Raw genomic sequence first — 20,970 nt, 5'->3', positions numbered from 1 at the left:
GTCTCTTTGTTATTCAGATATACCTTTAGAAATATACTTAAATAGAGACAATTGAGTAGTCTAATATGCTTCAATATATTCGTTCTTGAATCAGCAGCCAATTGACAAAGACAAAGACACCGAAACTCAAAAGACAAATAAGTGATGCATCCAGGTTCAGAAAACGGGCGTCGCATGAACGTTTTAGTAATCCAGTAAAATTAGGGAAGCGATTGTCAAATTTCCGTAAAATACACTAAAAATTGAAAAATAATAGGGTTCTTTTTGTTAATTTGTTACTGCTTATGATTTTAAATTTATTCATTCATTTCAAATTTCTGTTTTTTGCTACTAATAAACTGTACCAGTTTCCCCTTTACACGAAGCATTATACAGATAGAAAAAAGTCTTTTTGTTATTCAGATATACCTTTAGAAATATACTTAAATAGAGACAATTGAGTAGTCTAATATGCTTCAATATCCAAAGCAAACTGACCGTACGAGTTTTCTAAATGACTGAACGATTCAAATTATGTGTCATGCGAAAAATAGGAAGACATTTTTTTTCCATTATCCTGAGCTCTTTTCACAAACAAATTTTATCCATTGAATAAACGGTAGATTATTCTTCAATGTTCCAAACGTGGGAGTATTGTAAGACTTTTTTTTTTGTGAAATAACCCCATAAACTTGAAGTTTTTATTCTATTAAAATCGACATGTTTAACATTTAATATATTTTTCTATAATTTAAAGATATTAGCTCTGCACATTTATTGTTATTTCAAGTGAAACTGTTGGGTGTGGTGATGTTTAAAACAAATTCCTTTTAAATTTTGTTGAAAGAAAATTTAATTTTATTTATCGAAATGTGAAACAAGTGATTATTTAAATCCCAACTGGAAGGCCTCTGACAGACTGAGTGAAACGTAAAAATAATTGTTATCGAAAGCCAATGACAAACAAGTTAAAGATAAATGATTCAGTATTATTATTACATAACTATTACGGTTGTCCACACTGTTATGGGATTACCGCTATTAGAAAAAGTCAGGTTACACTGTAACTCCGGAATGTTTTGATATACTAGATATTAGAAGATGTGGTATGTGTGCCAATGAGACAACTCTCCATCCAAGTCAAAATTTATAAAAGTAAACCATTATAGGTCAAAGTACGGTCTTCAACACGGAGCCTTGGCTCACACCGAACAGCAAGCTATAAAGGGCCCCAAAAATGACTAGTGTAAAACCATTCAAACGGGAAAACCAACGGTCTAATCTATATAAAAAAACGAGAAACGAGAAACACTTATGAACCACATCAACAAACGACAACTACTGAACATCAGATTCCTGACAAAGGACAGGTGCAAACAATTGCAGCGATTTTAAACGTTTTAATGGTACCAAACCTTCACCCTTATCTGAAACAATAGTGTAACATCACAACATAGAAAGACACACTTTAAAATATCAATTGAAATGGCTTAACTCAATCAAAAGACATATTAACACCAGTGAACATACCCTGAACAAATAAATTTTATCTATGATACAATAGAGCTATTTTCAAACAGTTTACCACCATTTGAAAATCTTATCAAATTAAACATGTGTAAAAATGGTTCAAAACTATAATCATAAAAAAATTATAATTGCTATTGGTTGAGTATTTAAAAAATATTTGGGGAAAAAATGAATAAAAGTGACATTCCTTATATAAAAAATAATTTTATTTGAAGTATAGTGGTAAATTGTTTTTTTTATCAAATATAGTTGAATTTTGGATGCTGTCTTATTGACCTTTTTGAACCCTACATTATATAGCAGGTGGAAAGTTCCGTAAATTTAAACAAAATTCAATTGTCGAACAACCAACCTCTGATTACGCACATTATGTACATGTACAGTGTTTTTAAATGTGTAGAAAGACATGATCGTTTAATTTTTATAACAGCTGTCATTACTTAAATCAATTAATCAGCATGCGTCCATGTATCATTTACTTATCATAACGATAGTGTATTTCAACGCTCTAACATTTGAGTGTCTCTGAGAACAGGTAATGCAATTACATAATTCTTTTGAACATTTTTGTTTTTAAAATTAGAAAATATTAAGTGGACATATCATTCGAACGCACCGATCATTTTTATTCTGTCTGCGCAAAGGGTGGGACGCCTTTTTAAAAGAATTATTTGCTTGTAAAGTTTATAGTTGTGTGGATTTCTTCCAACTTTCTAACAGCTACATGTTTTTCATTTTAGATCTACATGTAGGTTTCATAGAAGAATTTTTTTCCAATTAACTAATTGCCATAAGTATTTCATTTTATTTCTATGTCTGATAGAAAACATTTCTTCCAATTGACTAACTGCTTCAAATAATTTATTGAAGGTTTGATAGACGAGATTTCTTCCGACTTACTACCAACTGCAACAAATATTACATTTAAGGTCAGGTTTGATAAAGAAATTTCTTCCAACCATCTAACAGCTACATGTGTTTCATTTTAGATCTAAATGAAGGTATGATAGAAGAAATTTCTTCCAACGAACTAACGGCTAAGATTAAATATTTCATTTTAGGTTTAAATCTAATAGAAGTATTTTTTCCAACGAGCGATCAGCGCGAAGTGATTCATATTACGTTTGATAGAAAAAAAATGTCTTCCAACGGGCATTTCTCCTAATGAACTTACTGTTCCAATAATTTTGTTTTGTATCGAATAATAGAAATTTCTTCCATTAAACTGACCTCTCTATGTACTTCTTCTAACGTCTGAGAGAAGAAATTGATATGGTCATAATTATAAATTAACCGTTTACAAAACTTTGAATTTTTGAAATACTAAGGTTTTTCTACCTGAGGAATAGATTACCTTAGCTGTATTTGGCAAAACTTTTAGGATTTTTTGGTCCTCAATGCTCTTCAACTTCGTACTTTATTTGGCCGTTTTAACTTTTTTTGATTCGAGCGTCACTGATGAGTCTTTTGTAGACGTCTGGCGCTAATACAAAATTTCAATCCTGGTATCTATGGTGAGTTTATTTTCTGTCGTGGAATATTCTCATAGTTTTAAGCAAGTTTTTAAATTTGTTGTTTCGTACAGAATTTGGGTTTGAATATATATATATATAAAAGCGCTACAGACGTATAAAGTTTACAGTGTTATTTTCATAAAAATATGGTGTAATGATTAAATGGACAACTGTAAGATTGATGGATTTTCTGCATCCATTGTGTAACGATATCCTAATTCTTATTCTATTTAGTATTATATATGATTATTCGTAGTATTCGTAATTTCCTACATCGCAGCATTTTTTTGTCCCATCAGTACGGTTCTTCTTTAAATTTCCGTAATTTTTACTTTATACAATACATGAGATTTATAACACAAAATGCAATATTGACTTTCCTGTGTAAATCGTAGTAAAATGATTTAGCGAAAGAAAGGTTCAAAATGTACAAGGAAATATTTATTGCCCTATTGTTAACTGATTTTTTTTTAACATTTTTTGTTTTCGTTATAAAAAACGTCCTTATTAACCTTAACCATTACTATGAAGTGCACATATTTATTTATCAGATATTGTCATTAAAAAAACTTCGAAAGTCTGATAAAGTATACATATTTATAATATTTTCCTTTCAGATGAATCGGTACAATGGTCTGGTTTGCTTATTTTTATTGTCAACTGGTAAGTTTGATTGCCTACCTGTCACGATATATTTGAATATATGAAATACAGATAAAATTAATTTTACATTTAGCACAAGAAAACAAAGTTTGAAGGAAGGACAATGGTTATTTGTTTAGTTTGTAATGTTCCAATGATTGTAAAAGATGCATGTTTGATGTTTCATCATTCATATCTAAATGATATAGCCACTGAACCTTTCACACTGCTTTACACATTAACATATCGTTATATACATTGTAACCAGTTGTGAGTAAATATAACAAATAATTTAAAAAATACGTCTTACATCAATTTCTTCGAAACTGTCAAAGACAATATACTAAAATCTCATGTCGGGGCATTTTATTAATGACTATATGGTATGGGTTTTTCTCATTGTCGAAGGCCCTACGGTTGCCTATAATTACTTACATTCACTTTCTTTGAACTTTGGTGGATAGTTGTCTCATTGGCAATCATACCACATTTCCTTATTTCTATAAAGAGTTTCAAGATTGTCAGACTGCATATCTCTGATATGCACACATTATTTTCCTAAAGGTCATTCAACAAACATTTGTTTCCCATGGTTCTCTAATTTTTTTTAATTTTGTCCTATTTTACAACGAGATTATTTGGCAATTATGACTATTTTTGATAGAATTTTATGCCCTAATCATCTGCAAAATTGTTGATATCGGGCAATGTGTAGCATTGGTCTCATAATAGTATTTCGTGGAATTGGTTAGTTTCACATTGAAACTTTATGTCCACGACTCGATTAAAATTTTACATAGTTTATTCACATCCACATAATGCAACGATACAAACATAACTGGATACAAAAAATGAAACAAATAAAGACACAACTTCGAAGCATGATTTACCATGTACGATGTTCAACACTGGGCATACAGGTAAAAGAGAAGCCAAAATTCAGTGTTGTTTGTCTTATTTGAAATTGCATTATTTAATATATTTGTATATATTTGAAATATAAATTTCAGTTTATGGAAATTATAAAAGAGTGTGTTACTTCACAAACTGGGCACAGTATCGGGACGGAATAGGAAAGTATATGGCTAATGATATCGATCCGTATCTTTGTACTCACGTGATCTATGCTTTTGCCAAGGTGGTCGGAAACAATATCGAACCCTATGAATGGAATGATATAAATGAGTGGGGTAAGTAATTTAGAACATTTGACGAATATTGCTTTAAGTTAACTGTTATATATGTTTTGGCTCCTATATATGCTCTATTGATTTTTTTTTATCGTTTTCCAACTACAATTTTAAGTGACAATTGATTTAAATAAAAAAATCTGTTTTTATCAATAACAAATGAACAAGAAATATATTTTTAGCAAAGAAACTCAATACTTTTTTTCAATATTTCATATGATCATTTTTTCAATTATTGTTACTGCCTTGTCTTATGTTTAAAATTTGCTTGTTTTATTTGCTTCAATAGGTAAAGGTCAGTATGAAATGATTCGTGATGTACGGAGTAAAAATCCTGTCTTAAAGATACTGCTAGCCATCGGGGGATGGAATCATGGTAGTGACAATTTTACACTAATGGTAGCCACTCAATCAAATATAGACGCATTTGCTTCAAATTCAATGACATTTCTCAGAGCTAATAGTTTCGATGGTCTAGATCTTGACTGGGAATATCCTGCCAACAGAGGAAGTCCTCCCGAAGATAAACAGAGGTTTACTCAGTTAGTGGAGGTAAAGTTATCTATTAAAATAATTTGTGAAGAACACACAACGAAAAAAAAACTCATCATAGATACCAGGACTAAATTTTGTATATACGCCAGACGCGCGTTTCGTCTACAAAAGACTCATCAATGACGCTCGAATCCAAAAAAGTTAAAAAGGGAAAAAATAAAGTATGATGTTGAAGAGCATGTATTTACGAACCTTAATATCATATGACAAGTCATGATAAAAAAGTAATAAAAATCATCATTTTATATATATTTATGAACTATTTTTTATGCAGAAATCTGTATTTAGGGATTCCTTGCTTTTTATGGAACCTGGGGTTTGGGACTTTTGAGTACTTAATAAAAAAAACTTTAATGTGATAAACTCGTCAAATGTACCTCTGTGTCGATACATATTACACAAAATATTCATTTCAATAGTATTTCCATCATCCACTCATGTAGTTTATGGAATCATAAACGAATTGTATGTTAAGGTAGCAAATTATTAATCTATATTTCAATTTTCCAGCAATTACGTACAAAGTACGACAATGAAGTGTTGACTTCCGGGAGATCACGTCTTTTGTTGACAGCCGCCGTGGCAGCCGGTAAATCTACTATTGAAAGTGCTTATGAAATCGAAAAAATCGCAAAGTAAGACTTTCAGTTCCTAATACAAACTTCCTTAAAACCATGTTAAAATGCAAAAAATGAAAGGTGTTTTAAAAAGACTAAATTGTCGAAGTTTTTATCATTTCTTGTTCCCGATAATAAGCGATATAATGTCCAACAATTTTTTATTGGCACAACATGGATAAAACCAGAGGATTCCGAATATCTGACAAAAATTTAAAAACAAAAGGAGCGAACATCCTTATTACAATTATTTTTTAAACTAGGTTTCGTCTTTATTTATTTTCTGATGTATTTTTCCCTGTATACTAAATATCTTTAATTTAAGTCTTAAGTCATGAATTTTATGTTTTGAGTAATGATTAGGAATAAAATAATATGAACTATCAATTTATCAAAATTACAAATGTTTAAATGGGTTTTTATTCCATGTTTTGCAGGCATTTAGATTTCATCAATCTCATGTCATACGATTTGTTCAGTGATTACAACAGTGTAGCACAACATAACAGTCCATTATACAAATCACTGGCTCCTAACGAAGCCTTTAATGTAGTAAGTATATAGGTCCATTATAAAAATCTAAGTCTTGGCTCCTAACGAAGCCTTTAATGTAGTAAGTCCGTTATACAAATCTATGTTCGTTCTATAAAAATGTATACAAAAATACTGGACTCCTAGTACATTAAAAAGGGTGAAGAAACTGACAAAATCAAACGTTATCAATAAACTGAACAAGAGAAAATACTGTAGTATTCCTTACTTGGTGCCGGAATTTACCGAAAAAAAAACTGGTGGATTAAACCTTGCTCTATAGCTAGCCAAACCTCTAACTTTTAGTACAGGTGTTTATAGTTCCGTTATATTGACAAAGCAGACATAACAGACCAGCAGCCAAAACTATGCAAACACACATCATGGACACACAACACAGCTACGCAACAAAAATTAAAAAAAACCAACGAAGACACTAGCAAAAAAAGTTGTTGAAGCTCATAATAAAGACACCAACAACAAAAGGTGTTGAAGCCTATAGCAAACTGACAAAAACGCCGATAAAAAAAAAAGATTTTGCAGCCGATAGTTTAAACCGTATACAGCATACATCCTTTCGATAAAGTACAAATAAAGTAAAATATGAATAAAAAGGTAAATGAAATTGAAAAAACACTGTGAAATCCCCCGAAACAAAGCTATTGCTCCTAACGACGCATTTAATGTCGTTAGTATAGTGGTTAGTTATAAAAATCTATGACTCCTAACGACGCCTTTAGTGTCGTAAGTATATAGGTCCTTTATACAATGCTATGACTCTTAACGACGCCTATTATGAAGTAAGTATATCATAATGTTAATAAAAGTGTGGCTCTTACTACTTCTGTAATGACGTATGTATATTATTGTGTAATACAAAACTGTCACTCTGAACAGCGACTGTAATGTCGTAAGTATAAAGGTCTGTTAGACAATATCTTGCTTGTGAACAGCAGTCCTCTATCCAGGAAACCAGGAAAGGATATACAAGCTCTGGGACATCGTATCAAGGGAAAGATATATACTGCATATGCAAATGGTGTTTGAATCTTTTTTATCGTAAAATGTTGTTGTCAATCTACCCTGAATGTCAATTTTTAGACGTAAGTCAAGATATGAGGTTTGGTTATATATGACAGTAAAATCGGACGTCGAAAAGAGGATATAGGAATGGACATTGATATTTAAGACTGTGACGCATTTTGGACCCTTATATTTGAGATGTGAACTTCAATTAGAGATCGGATTTCAATCCGCCTTCAAAATATTCCTTTACAGAAAAAGACCAAACCATTTTTGTTGAACCTAGATGCCCACAATAATTAAAACTTTTAATTGTCAAAAAAGCAAAACAACAAAAATACCAAACTCCAAGGAAAATTCAAAACGGAAAGTCCCTTTACAATTGGCAAAATCAAAAGCTCAAACACATCAAACGAATGGAAAACAACAGTCATATTCCTGACTTGGTACAGGCATTTTCTTATGTTGAACCTAGATGCCCACAATAATTAAAACTTTTAATTGTCAAAAAAGCAAAACAACAAAAATACCGAACTCCAAGGAAAATTCAAAACGGAAAGTCCCTTTACAATTGGCAAAATCAAAAGCTCAAACACATCAAACGAATGGAAAACAACAGTCATATTCCTGACTTGGTACAGGAATTTTCTTATGTAGAAAATGGTGGATTAAACCTGGTTTTAAAGCTAGCTAAACCTCTCACTTGTATGACTGCCGCATAAAATTCCATTATATTGACAACAAAGTGTGAACAAAACAAACAGACATAATAGGTAAAAATGTCAAAAATTGGGATACAGATAGATAGGTTGAAGTGGGAGAGGGTAGATGCTATGTGAATTATCTTTCTAAAGAAAGGTATTAAGAGGATGAACAATGTACAAAATAGAAAAAACAGTTAGCACAGGGGGGAAATTTTGTTAATTCATTCTATTTTTCTTTTAGAATTTTGCTATCAATATGTGGTTGAATGAAGGGACACCGAAACACAAACTGATATTAGGGATTGCAACATATGGAAGGTCTTTTATATTACGAGACACAACCCAGACAGGACTTGGTGCTCCTACAATGGGTGCAGGAACACCGGGAACATTTACAAAAGAAAAAGGTTTTCTGTCATATTATGAGGTAACATATGTCCGGTACCAAAGACTTAATATATTATTGTTTGTTACAATATATGTTTTATGACCTAACAATAAATATCTAACTATTCAAAAAGTAAGAATAAAGTAATATAATAGTATAGTTGTATGTAAAGCTTTATCATTACACCGATTGAGAATGAAAGGGGATAACTGAGATACTAGATAACAAATTTAACACCACTACAAGTTCATACCCCTGTCTCAATAGTTATCAAAGGTACCAGGCTTATAATTAAATACGCCAGACGCGCGTTTCGTCTGCATAAGACTCATCAGTGACGCTCAGATCAAAATAGTAATAAAGCCAATAAAGTACAAAGTTCAAGAGCATTGAGGACCCAAAATTCAAAAAAGTTGTGCCAAATACGGCTAAGGTAATCTATGTATAGGATAAGAAAATCCTTAGACTTTTTTTTTTGCGGTTTGCCTTCTTTCTTTTCTTTTTGCAGTGTCATTCACGATTAATCCATGCCTTTTTTCATTTCAATCCGGACACAGTCATATTACAAAGGGATATTTTAATCTCACTTTAAAATTAACAAAGTTGTTTTTTCATTTGTTAGCACTGGGTCGATACTTCTGCTGTGGATATAATCAGCTCAGTAATAATCTATGAATTTTACTAATTTGAAATTACAATTTTTAATTAGAAATCATTAGGAGGTTAAGGTTTTAACTCCATCCCGCAAAGGTAACCTTAGATGAATTTGTCTATTCCGTTTAGGTCCTTTATTGTTCATATAGCCCCTAACAATTTAGCGTTAGGTCCTTTATTGGTCATATAGCCCCCAACAATTTAGCGTTACGTTTCTTTATTGGTCATATAGCCCCTAACAATTTAGCGTGAGGTCTTTTATTGGTCATATAGCCCCTAACAATTTAGCGTTAGGTCCTTTATTGGTCATATAGCCCCTAACAATTTAGCGTTAGGTCCTTTATTAGTCATATAGACCCTAACAATTCAGCCTTACGTTCCTTAATTGGTCATATAGCCCCTAACAATTTAGCGGTAGGTCCTTTATTGGTCATATAGTCCCTAACAATTTAGCGTTATGTCTTTTATTGGTCATATAGCCCTAACAATTTAGCGTTAGGTCCTTTATTGGTCATTAAGCTCTAACAATTTAGCGTTAGGTCCTGTATTGGTCATATAGCCCTAACAATTAAGCGTTAGGTCCTTTATTGGTCATATAGCCCTAACAATTTAGCGTTACGTTTCTTTATTGGTCATATAGCCCCTAACAATTTAGCGTTAGGTCCTTTATTGGTCATATAGCCCTAAAAATTTAGCGATACGTTCCTCTATTGGTCATATAGCCCTAACAATTTAGCGTTAGGTCCTTTATTGGTCATATAGCCCTAACAATTTAGCCTTAGGTCCTTTATTGGTCATATAGCCCCTAACAATTTAGCGTTACGTTCCCTATTGGTCATATAGCCCCTAACAATTTAGCGTTAGGTCCTTTATTGGTCATATAGCCCCTGTTCGCATCCCTGGATTTCAAATATATAGGTTTTTGCGTTTCTGATAAAGGTAAATCCGGAAAAGCGCTTCGGACACACGACATTGATAAAGGGTGTATTTCAATAGAAAATGTCAGCCCTTTAGATATAAGCCCAAAAAAACCTTAGCTGTACTTGGTAAAACCTTTCGGAATGTTTGTTCTTCGGTGCTGTTAAATTTTGGTCTTAATTTTGCTTTCTACTCGTAGTTTTTATAATTACAGCGTCATTGATGGATCTTTTCTGGACTAAATGTGCGTCTGGCGTACAAAATAACAAACGTGGTATCTATGATGATTGTTTACGCCTCCATCTGAACGTCAGTCCGTACGTCCGTACGTCCCAACATTAATTTCTGTTTTCCGACTTCAATTACCCGAATGTGACCTACCTAATTAGACTTATTACTGGGTTTGTACTAACATGAGCAACATGACGGGTGCCACATGTGGTGTAGGATCTGCTTACCTTTCCGGAGCACCTGAGATCACCCCCAGTTTTTGGTGGGGTTCGTGTTGCTCAGTCTTAAGTTTTCTATGTTGTGTTTCGTGTACTGTTGTTTGTCTGTTGGTCTTTTTACTTTTTTTAGCCATTGCGTTGCCAGTTTATTCTGAACTTATGAGTTTGAATGTCCCTTTGGTATCTTTCGATATTGTTATTCATTGAGGTTCTTGCCATAAATCTAATATTTTCACCGAAATTCCATCCTCATTACCGTGATGTATTCAAGAGGAACAAAGAACTTAAAAGTGTTTTATCTTCGTGATTACTTTCTCTTTGTTTCTACAGATCTGTTCCAATATCAACAATCAGGGATGGACAGCAGGTTGGCTAGATGAACAACAAGTACCATATGCCTACAAAGGCGACCAATGGGTTGGTTACGATAACATTAGAAGCGTTGCAATAAAGGTAAGGTATAACCAGGATTCAAAACATAAAAAATATTGATTATTAATCAAAAAACGAATCTCGATTGATTGATTAATTGCTGGATGCTAAACTTCAAAGGACAAATATCACGAGCATGTCCAAAAGATAACTTGATATTACAATACGCAGATATCTGCTTTGTTTTAGTCTGAAACGTTGAGTTGACTGTTTACCGTCCAGTCAATGAATTCAGTCATTACAACATATGTTTACAGTTTGTTCTAAAAGAGCGCTGTTGCAGCGCTGTCCCATATTGGAAACATGTTTGACCTCGCCACATTCTAGATGTGCCTGTCCCACGTCAAGCTTGTCATTAATGACTGTTATCTTTATATTTTGTTTATTAGTTTGTCGTAAATCAGTGCGTAATTTTTGTATTCGTTTGAATTATATCAAAATTTTCACATGGCGGCCTTTTAGACCTAATGGTACGGGTTTTTCACATTGTTGAAGCCGTACGGCGTAGTTGCTTAAACCACGGCACTTGGGCTCTGGTGGATATTTGTCTCATTTGCAACCATACCAAGTCTCCTTATTTATATAGTTCACAAAATAAGAATAAGAAGGAAGACACGTTACCCTTCATACACCAGAACACATTATTCTGATTCCAAATAAACTCCAAGATGACCATTATATTTGTCCATATTCCTAAATTTCGTGTGCTTGTCGAAGAAGGAACAATTACCATTCATTAAGTTTTTGGTTCGACAAGGCCTTGGATTGAATCTTTGACTTCCTGAAATATAGGCAATTAGGCTGCCACAAGACCTCGTAATAGCTGATATTGTTGTATTGAGGAGTTTCCAAAAATATATGTGGTGATTGCACTTGAGACAATAATCCGAAGAAATCTTTAAAAAACACTCTAATAAATCAAACAACTGCACGTTTTCCATATTGATTAGTTCCATAAGGTCACAAATGGAGGAACTCATGACGTACAAAAACAATTCACGACATCGTTGTATTATTCAGGGATACCGCCAACTTTGGTTATCATAATTTCTTCCATTAAGGTAAAGAGTAATCATGCATATGAACCTTGTTGGACTTTATCTTGGCCTTTGATACATATCTTATAATGATTAGATTGTCTTCCTTTGCCTAGTCACTTTTTAAACTGTCATTAATCGATCAAAACATATCACTTGTTATTTAAAAAAACGGCCATCTTTAAATGAAATGCTCTCAAACAATATGTATTGCAGATACTAAAAATACCCATAAATAATTCAATTAACAAAAAATCTATTTAAAAAAAAAGTAAAATAACAAAAATTCAAAACTCCAAGGAAATGCAAAGCGAATAGTCTCTTATCAAATGGCAAATTCAAAAGCTCAAACACATCAAAAGAATGGAAAACAACTGTCATATTCCTGTGTACAGGCATTTCCTTATGTAGAAAATGGTGGATTAAACCTGGTTTTATAGCTAGCTAAACCTCTGACTTGTATGACAGTCGCATGTAATTCCATTTTATTGACAACAATGTGTGAATAAAACAAACAGAAATAATAGGAAAAAATGTCAAAAATAAAGGTACAGCAGTCAACATTTTGTTATAATCTTAATCACTATAAAACAAACAAATATTTTAACAAAGAAAAACAAAAAGGCATATAGACATAAGCGCATGAGCAAAAATGAAAGACAAGAGTCAGAAAAATGACCATAGCACAATAACACAATGGCGGGATGTATAAGTACCGAGCCACGCCAAAAGGATATTACCAAAAATTGAATAAACAGTAAAGGTAAATAATTTACAAAGACAAATAAAAGAACCCTATAGCATGTAATTAAGATGACAACCAACGTCAGTACCTAGAATCTATACTTCAAGACCATCATGTATAATTTGTGAAGTTGACACGGAATATTTATCAACAAAGTCTTGGTATCTTCCTATGAACTAGGAACTTGGAACAGGCCGTTAGTTTTCTCGTTATAATTTTTTTGCATTTGTCATTGCTGGGCCTTTTATGGCTGACTATGTGGTATGGGCTTTGCTCATTGTTGAAGGCCGTACGATGACCTATAGTTGTTATTTTCTGTGTCATTTGGTCTCTGTTGGAGAGTTGTCTCATTGGTCATCATACCACATCTTCTTATTTTTATATTCTTTAGAAAAAAGACGAGACGTTCTTTGACATAACCTTAAGCTTGGTTCATCAACTTTCTGCCCAGACGCTGGTGACGTTTTATAAAGTCTGAGTAGCAGCTTCAAGCTCTTGAATACCGAATGAGTTGGGAAATGTATATCGCATATGTAGGTGAAGTTGGTATATTGCTACTAAGGTGGTGGAAATTGATAATTTCAAAATTAAAATCGTCTCGTTTGTCATAGATTCTGATACTGAGTTGACCGCTTTTTTTCGTGGTATTAGTCTAAACATGAGGCGAAGGAAGCCGTGTCTGTTGTTTCTTTAATTTCTAGTTCTGGAGGATATATTAATGGAACCCAATCAGAAAAGTTTGGATTGTTAATATATCTGAATGTGAAATAAAATGATCTGGCTTCTGAAAATGTCAGAATGTTCATAATGGATTTGTGTTTGAATGAACAGATGTTGGGAGGGGAGGTAAGGGGATTTTTTATTTTATGTGGGAGGAGGGACTTATTTGCACGCCAACAATAACGTCGTATCTACAAATCTTTCAAAAAAGCCTCTACACGACAGTAAAATTGATTTTTCTAAAATATCAAAATACGCCAGAGGTAAAGTAGAGCATCATAGTGTATTTCGTTTAATCGATGTGTCTATGTTCTCAACTGAACATAAAAGTATTTAATCCTTTAATCACAACACTTAGGTTAGTACATAAAACAAAAACACCATATTATTATGGGATCAGCTCGCCAGTTGTGCAGCTTTGTTTATGTTAAATTTATTGAACAAATAAATAAAAAGAAAAGGTCCGTCACATATGACATCTGCACTAGCCGCCGTCATGTTGAAATATCTACAAAGACAAAACAGAAACAGTCATCATACAAATAAATGGACAAATAAAAACAAAGGTTACTAAAAGTTTCATTTGGGTTCCTGTCTATAGCCTATATTCTTTTACTGTTATTTGTTACTACATCGTCATTATTCAAGTTATCTAAGTTCTTTCATCCAAAGAAATGTTGGTCGTTTATATAATTTTGATTTATTATAGTCAAATACGAAAATAAGGAGATGTTGTATGATTGCCAACGACAGAACTATCCATAAGACAAATAGACACCTTACAGTTAGTGAAACTCATATCGTATAGTAAGCTATAAATGGCCTCGTTTTGAAAAAAAATGTGAAAGAATTCAAAAGAAATTAACAGCGGTCTGACTTTACCACAACAACGAACGAAATACAAATATGAAAGAAAGCAATAAACAACAACCACTGGATAACATTGTTCCTGGCTTTTGACAGGCACATAAACAATGACTTTGAAATGTGATCAATCCGCCTCTTCCGAACCTCGTACAGCTGAATTACATCACAACATTAAATCAATGTTAAAATCAATTGAAAAAGTTTTGAGTTGTCAGGTCGGCAATAATCTTGTAAGCATAAAACAAATATTCAAAAGACAAGAAGAATAATGTGCCGATCTAAATGTACTCGCTTTTACTGTCATTCGGTACACTTTTGACGGATTTATTGTAAAGACGACATTGGCCGTCTAAAAAGAAGCATGAATTTGGACAATTCCTAGAGAATATTTGTACTCAATTTATTCTTCATTCAAAAAATAATGCAAACATTTATATATTTTTCATTTGACGGTTGCTTTTTCATTAATCAAGAATATTAGTCTTAATAAAAATTTACTATTTCAGAATGTGACCTACCGAATTTGACTTATTACCGGATTTGTACTAACATTAGACGTGTTACGAAAAGGTATATACTCGACGCTGAGGTTGACAAATTAGACTGTAAATGTGGGGACTGTGTCAAAACATTGATTATCGATTGGTTCATTTAAAATGATATTAATATAGAATTATTATTTTCTGATAACATTGCTTGTGCTTATAGGAGGGGAAAGGTGAACGTGTGTGCGGGGGAAGGGGGTTGATAGTAATTCAAGTATGCACTTCTAGATTTGAAAAAAAAAATCGCATAAGCCAGTTTGATTTTTTTTTTATTAATTACTGTTCTTCGAACATATCAATCTGTCACTCCACTACTGAACATCGTCCTAAAAATGCATGAACTATTTGTCACCGGACGAAAAAATCCAACAACCAATCAATCTCTAGTAAACATGCTCAAAGCTCTACAGTCTGATTGATTTTTTTTCCTGATGTTTCCTTAGACTTCCACTGACTTTGAAAGTTTTTAAGCGCCTTATAGCGTGTTCCACATATACCCGACACCTAAACGATAATCCCAAGTTCATTTTTTACTTTATTTTCTTTTTGTTCTGGGTCTACATGGAGCTCTAAGTCTATGACGCCAATAGAGGAAAAGGTGCGGATAACGACATGCGGTATATTTTTGTTTTTATGTAAAATGAAAAAATCTAATTCCATACCTTGCCAATTGAAGGCAGTATATTAAACTGTTGAGCATCATCCTGTTGTCATAAAAAAACTACTGTGTGTGAATCTTATATGATTTTATTGTCCACAAAAACCTGCGTATGCAATGTCGGTATCTGGAGTAAAATAGTGCCCGAGGTTCCGTGTGTGGTCTGTAAATGGCACGAAAATTTGGTCAATTGCCACTAACACTGAGGGCATTTTATGCCTGCAGCCACGTAGTTGTCGCCATTTTTTTTACGTTCGAATAAGAAGTATTAAGTGCATAGATTTCGCAAAGAGTCGGTATCTAAGCAGGTATATCCAAAATTAATCACGATAAAAGTAGTTGCACATTACATTATACATACATTGTACAAGTTTAAAAGCGCTTATAGGTTAGGAATTTATTACTCAAAACGGGTACACCTCTCCCGCTCGCCTACACGTCCACCAGCCCACCAGCTGGATTTCATCGGTTTTCATTTCATCGGTTTTGCATTGTGTGCAACCCGTCCAAAAGTTCTGCTCTCGGGTAAACATCCATTTCAGTTAAATGGCCCGTCGCTATTGATTTCGAAAACGCAATAATTGAAAATAACAAATAAATATTGCTTTAATTTTTAAAGGTAGGTGGGAGATTTGTTTCTCTCATCCATAACTCATTGTTCTCGGCTTTCCTTTTGAGTTTTATATCCTTTCTGCAATACCCTTGCCTCCTGTCAGTGTTTCAAAAGGAAGAGATATTATTGGATATATTATTTTTATGCATCATGGAATAATTATTATGGAATATTTGTTCCATAAGGAATATTTATAATGAAATTGTCTATAATAAAGAGATCAAAGGGACGTCTGTTATAGGGAACAAATATACGTGGACATCAGTACTATACAGTTTAAACACATGATTCAATTGATACACAGGTAATTTAAATCTTTCAACCTCAGCGTCGAGTATATACAATTTCGTTACACGTCTATTAGCAACACGACGGGTGGAGCAGGATCTGCTTACCCTTCCGGAGCACCTGAGATCACCCCCACTTTTTGGTGGGGTTTGTGTTTCTCAGTCTTTAATTTTCTATGTTGTGTTTTGTGTACTATTGTTTGTCTGTTGGTCTTTTTCTTTTTAGCCATTAGTCAGTTTATTTTCGACTAATGAGTTTGAATGTTCTTTTGATATCTTTCGTCTCTCTTTTGAAAGGAACATGTGTATTTATTCCTTCATAATCTACAAAAAATATTGGGTTATAGTCTGTGAGACAGTATTCAACGAAAAAAATGAAAAAGTCTTTAAAAACAATGAATAATTACAAGAAAAAGTTTTTTATCTGCTTTAATATGCATTTTTGTTTTGATTATTATAGACACGGTATATCATAGACAACAATTTAGGCGGAGGTATGATATGGGCAGTAGATATTGATGATTTTAATGATATATGTGGGCTTGGAAAATACCCGATAATAACAACAATAAAGAATGTTTTCAATGGAACCTCGGGTCCTCAACCTACAAGCCCAACTCCATCAACTAAAGGATCAACAATTCACTCTTCTATAAAAGTATCAACGACTGAATCTTCAACGACTAAATCTTCAACTAAGATGTCGACTTTATATACATCAACAAAGGCATCAATGACCGATTCAACGACAAAGATATCGATAACTGATTCAACTAAATCATCAGGTATCACAGTTTTGTTTTAAGGAAATTCTGCTTTCTAACTCTTATCGATATAAATTGAATTCCAGACCAAGGACAAAGTTAAAGTAAAAGAGAGGCGAAAGATACCAAAGGGACATTGAAACTCATAAGTCGAAAATGAATTGTCAACGCCATGGATAAAAAATAAAAATACCAACAGACAAACAGACAAACAGACAAACAACAGTACATAAAATACAACATAGAAAACTAAAGACAGAGCAACAAATGGGGTTGATCTCAGGATATCCGGAAGGGTAAGCAGATCATACTCCACACGTCCTATTCGTAGGTAATCATAATCGGGGAAAAGGGGACGGGATTGTAGTTACTACAATTGGAACATACCCGTTGTCATCTGTAACTCGTTCTTTTGTCTGAAAGCGCTATTTGTTTGGGACCGGTTGCCAGCATATTTTCATACTTGTAACGAAAGATTTAATCATGAATATTTGACGATAAATAATAACGGTTATTTCCTGAACTATAATTAAATGTTCTGTTGCTGTTATATATGAAATATCCCTTTACTTTGTGATATTGGTATTTCCAAACAACCTAGTTGATTTTGTGAACTACACCATTTATGAGGATGATATATTTTCCGTCAGTGGAATTTTATAGTAAAAATAGACAGATCCAAAATAAAATGTTCATGTGTTTACTATCATCCTACCTGTCTTTTTTGTAATTATTTTCCTGTTCCTTTCTAACATTTTTTATTAAGCACTATCAAAGCCACACTATCTCTCAAATAGACCCCAAGTAAACAAAATGTAAATAAAAAAAATAAATTCCTATCTTTTCTTAAGGTGGTACCAAACACCTTGACTAAATTTAATTTATCTCGTTTAATGTTCATAAAATTTTGACAAAATATTTACTTTGACCCTTTGACACTTGAACCACACACTATCGGAAAAAATCCATTGGATAAATAGCAGTTTGACAAACACTAATTTTGATCATTGAGAAGCTTAATATTTCCGTAACAATAGAACGTGAGTAAAACGTTCAGCTGGTTTTTTACAGATTTATCTTCCTGTAGAGATATGTACTACCTTAAGAGAAACTATGATAAGATCCATGTTATGGCCCTATGAATTCGAAAATCATAAGTATCATAAGTCTACCAAATGTCAATCTTCAGATGTTCATAAGACATTAGTCTGTCGGACAGCAGGTTTTATATCTTTGAAGCGCATTTTACATACTTCTTACATTAATTGCAAAGCGGCAAATGATAATATTAACATGTGCATTTATCAATAAAATTAATATATTTTTTAAAGGGTTAAATAAGTGTGGTATATTTCTCAATTTCAAGTGTCATAATTGTGTAACAGTCAACACAAAGTCATGTATATTGCTTATGGAATTGGCAAAAGGAACATTGCATAGAAGGCGCAGATCAAGACTTTTAAATTATATTAAATGTGCTGTTAATTATCTTTGCAAATTATTGGGCCATCATGTATCTATTTGAAAAATCAAGTTTTCAATGCTGCGTGTTTCTTCACCTTGTCCTACTTCGCCACTAGATCCACGCAAAAGATATACTATAATGTTATGATTAAGTGTTGCATTCTTACACTTTGATTACGTTTGTGTCACAAGTACTTAAATTGTAAAATTTGATATTAAAAATATTTTCAATCTGTATTTTTTTTCTAGGCTTTCAAGAATGTTGTGAAAGCAGTAACGGATCAAACGATGTTATTCTTGGCGTTTTACTGACTATATCGCTGGCAACAGTAATATTGTTACTCCTTTTCATCTTCAAACTAAAAGGTTACGAGGTCGTCCTGTTGCGTTTTTGTATACAGAAAATTAAACCGGAACAGTATGACAACTTACAAGGTCCGAATGTATTGCCGAATATTGGTTATGTTTATGATGAAGTGAACATACAAGGTGAAAATGATCAATTTGTTTCGAAGGAACCAAAGTTTTAACCGTCGGACATAACTTAGTTTATTCATTACCATGAATTTAGCGAACATATTAAAGGTTTTTTTTATTTGAAAAATGTGTCTTGAGAATTAACATCTGTAGCATTATCATTGATATGGTCATAACTTTAAATTAACTGTTTACAATACTTTGAAATTTTCGAAATACTAAGGAATATTTACACAAGGAATAGATTACCTTATTAAATTTGGCAAAACCCTTCGGAATTGTGGGTCCTCAATTCTCTCCAACTTCTTACTTCTTACTTTTTTTTTGGTCATTTCAACTTTTTTTATTTGAGCGTCACTGAGTCTTTTGTAAACAAACAGCGTGTATAACGTACAAAATTTTGATCCTGGTATCTATGATTGTTTTATTGTCATACGATTTATTACGATCTCTCCTTGTCGATATCGGCCATTCCTAGCGATAACTTTCCTCCTAGTAGCACTGCCATAATGTTAGTATAACATTTATTCATTGCACCTCATCATTATTTAACAGTCTCTTCATTAGTTTACCAGACAGTTTTTTAGCTTTCTTTTGGTTCAATTCTGCAAAACCTTTGTTTTGCATTTCAATTTTTTTGTTTCAGCAGAGAAATAAAATATTCTAAATAGATGTCAATACGACAACCCTCCGATAAAGAACAAGGAACGATTAAATCTCTACACTACTGAAATTGATATACGAAATTTGAAAGCAATATGTGGCCATTTATTTTTAGAGGTATAATATATAACAGTGTGCTAAAACTATTTAGTTCGTTACGGTTGTAATTCATATAATTTAATTTTGTGTAATGATTTTGAATAAAGAATGATTGTCAATAAAAATCATTTAATCTAATTCAATAATTGATTATCTTACTTCATTGCATTTATCATGATAAAGTTATTCCTTGAACTTGTCCCTGGAATGTATCAATCAGCAATGAATTATATTTCTGTGTTATTGAAATATACACTCCTATTTTCATTTTTGTCAATTTACGTCCAATGTGTATCATCTAATTCCAATGATACAAGTTAAATGTATGGCTTCATCATATTCTTTTAGTCATGGATCACAACTTTTCCTTAGAATTCATCGTGCATTATCTCTTAGGTTTAACAAATATCTTATACGTTAATTGTTTGTGGCTTGACCATATGTGTCGTTACCATTTCGAAAAAACTTCTCTGACAGCATAGAGGTTATTGGATGGTTAACACTGTCTTAAATTCACCCGTATAATTGGCAATGAAAAAATATCCACCAGAGACTAAATGACGTCTATGGGCCATTGGAAGACATTCTACAAAGATCTTGTAACAGGTCGCGTATACAAATATATTGGTTGCAATACAGACCCGCACAAACGATTTGAAGCAGACTCTCCCGGAGCACCGGAGATCACTCCCAGTTTTTGGTTGAGTTCGTGTTACTCAGTCTTTAGTTTTCTATGTTGTGTTTTGTGTACTGTTGTTTTTCCTTTGGTCTTTTTCTTGTATAGCCATGACATTGTCAGTTTATTTTCGACTTATGCGTTTGAATGTCCCTTTGATATCTTTCGCCACTCTTTAACAGATGTGGTTGTCAGATATTTTTCTGATGGCCACTTTAGAGCTTGCTTA

At 32.9% G+C, this 20,970-nt stretch overlaps 1 protein-coding gene and 1 long non-coding RNA gene across 2 annotated transcripts; both read left to right on the top strand.

Moving 5' to 3' along the window:
- Window positions 1–4,372: 4,372 nt before the first annotated feature.
- On the top strand, window positions 4,373–9,400 carry LOC127709648 (chitotriosidase-1-like). The gene is made up of 7 exons (XM_052215255.1): window positions 4,373–4,412; window positions 4,676–4,855; window positions 5,145–5,407; window positions 5,921–6,045; window positions 6,465–6,579; window positions 8,527–8,712; window positions 9,383–9,400. The coding sequence occupies exons 1-7, from the start codon at window positions 4,373–4,375 to the stop codon at window positions 9,398–9,400; spliced, it is 927 nt and encodes a 308-aa protein (XP_052071215.1).
- Window positions 9,401–17,204: 7,804 nt separating this feature from the next.
- On the top strand, window positions 17,205–20,203 carry LOC127707559 (uncharacterized). The gene is made up of 2 exons (XR_007984959.1): window positions 17,205–17,383; window positions 19,076–20,203. It is a non-coding gene; the product is annotated as an uncharacterized LOC127707559 (long non-coding RNA).
- Window positions 20,204–20,970: the final 767 nt, after the last annotated feature.

The sequence above is a fragment of the Mytilus californianus genome, unplaced genomic scaffold (assembly GCF_021869535.1).
Source record: "Mytilus californianus isolate M0D057914Y unplaced genomic scaffold, xbMytCali1.0.p SCAF_7, whole genome shotgun sequence".
Classification (NCBI taxonomy): Eukaryota; Metazoa; Mollusca; class Bivalvia; order Mytilida; family Mytilidae; genus Mytilus; species Mytilus californianus.
The sequence above is the reverse complement of the archived record's forward strand: the minus strand, read 5'-3'. Positions and strand labels throughout refer to the sequence as shown.

Excerpts from the sequence above, each read along its gene's own strand:
- LOC127709648 (XM_052215255.1), top strand. The coding sequence starts at position 4,373 with ATGTGTAGCATTGGTCTCATAATAGTATTTCGTGGAATTG. Across the intron at positions 6,046-6,464 it reads GAAATCGAAAAAATCGCAAA|GCATTTAGATTTCATCAATC; the intron begins GTAAGACTTTCA and ends CATGTTTTGCAG. Across the intron at positions 6,580-8,526 it reads CTAACGAAGCCTTTAATGTA|AATTTTGCTATCAATATGTG; the intron begins GTAAGTATATAG and ends TTTTTCTTTTAG.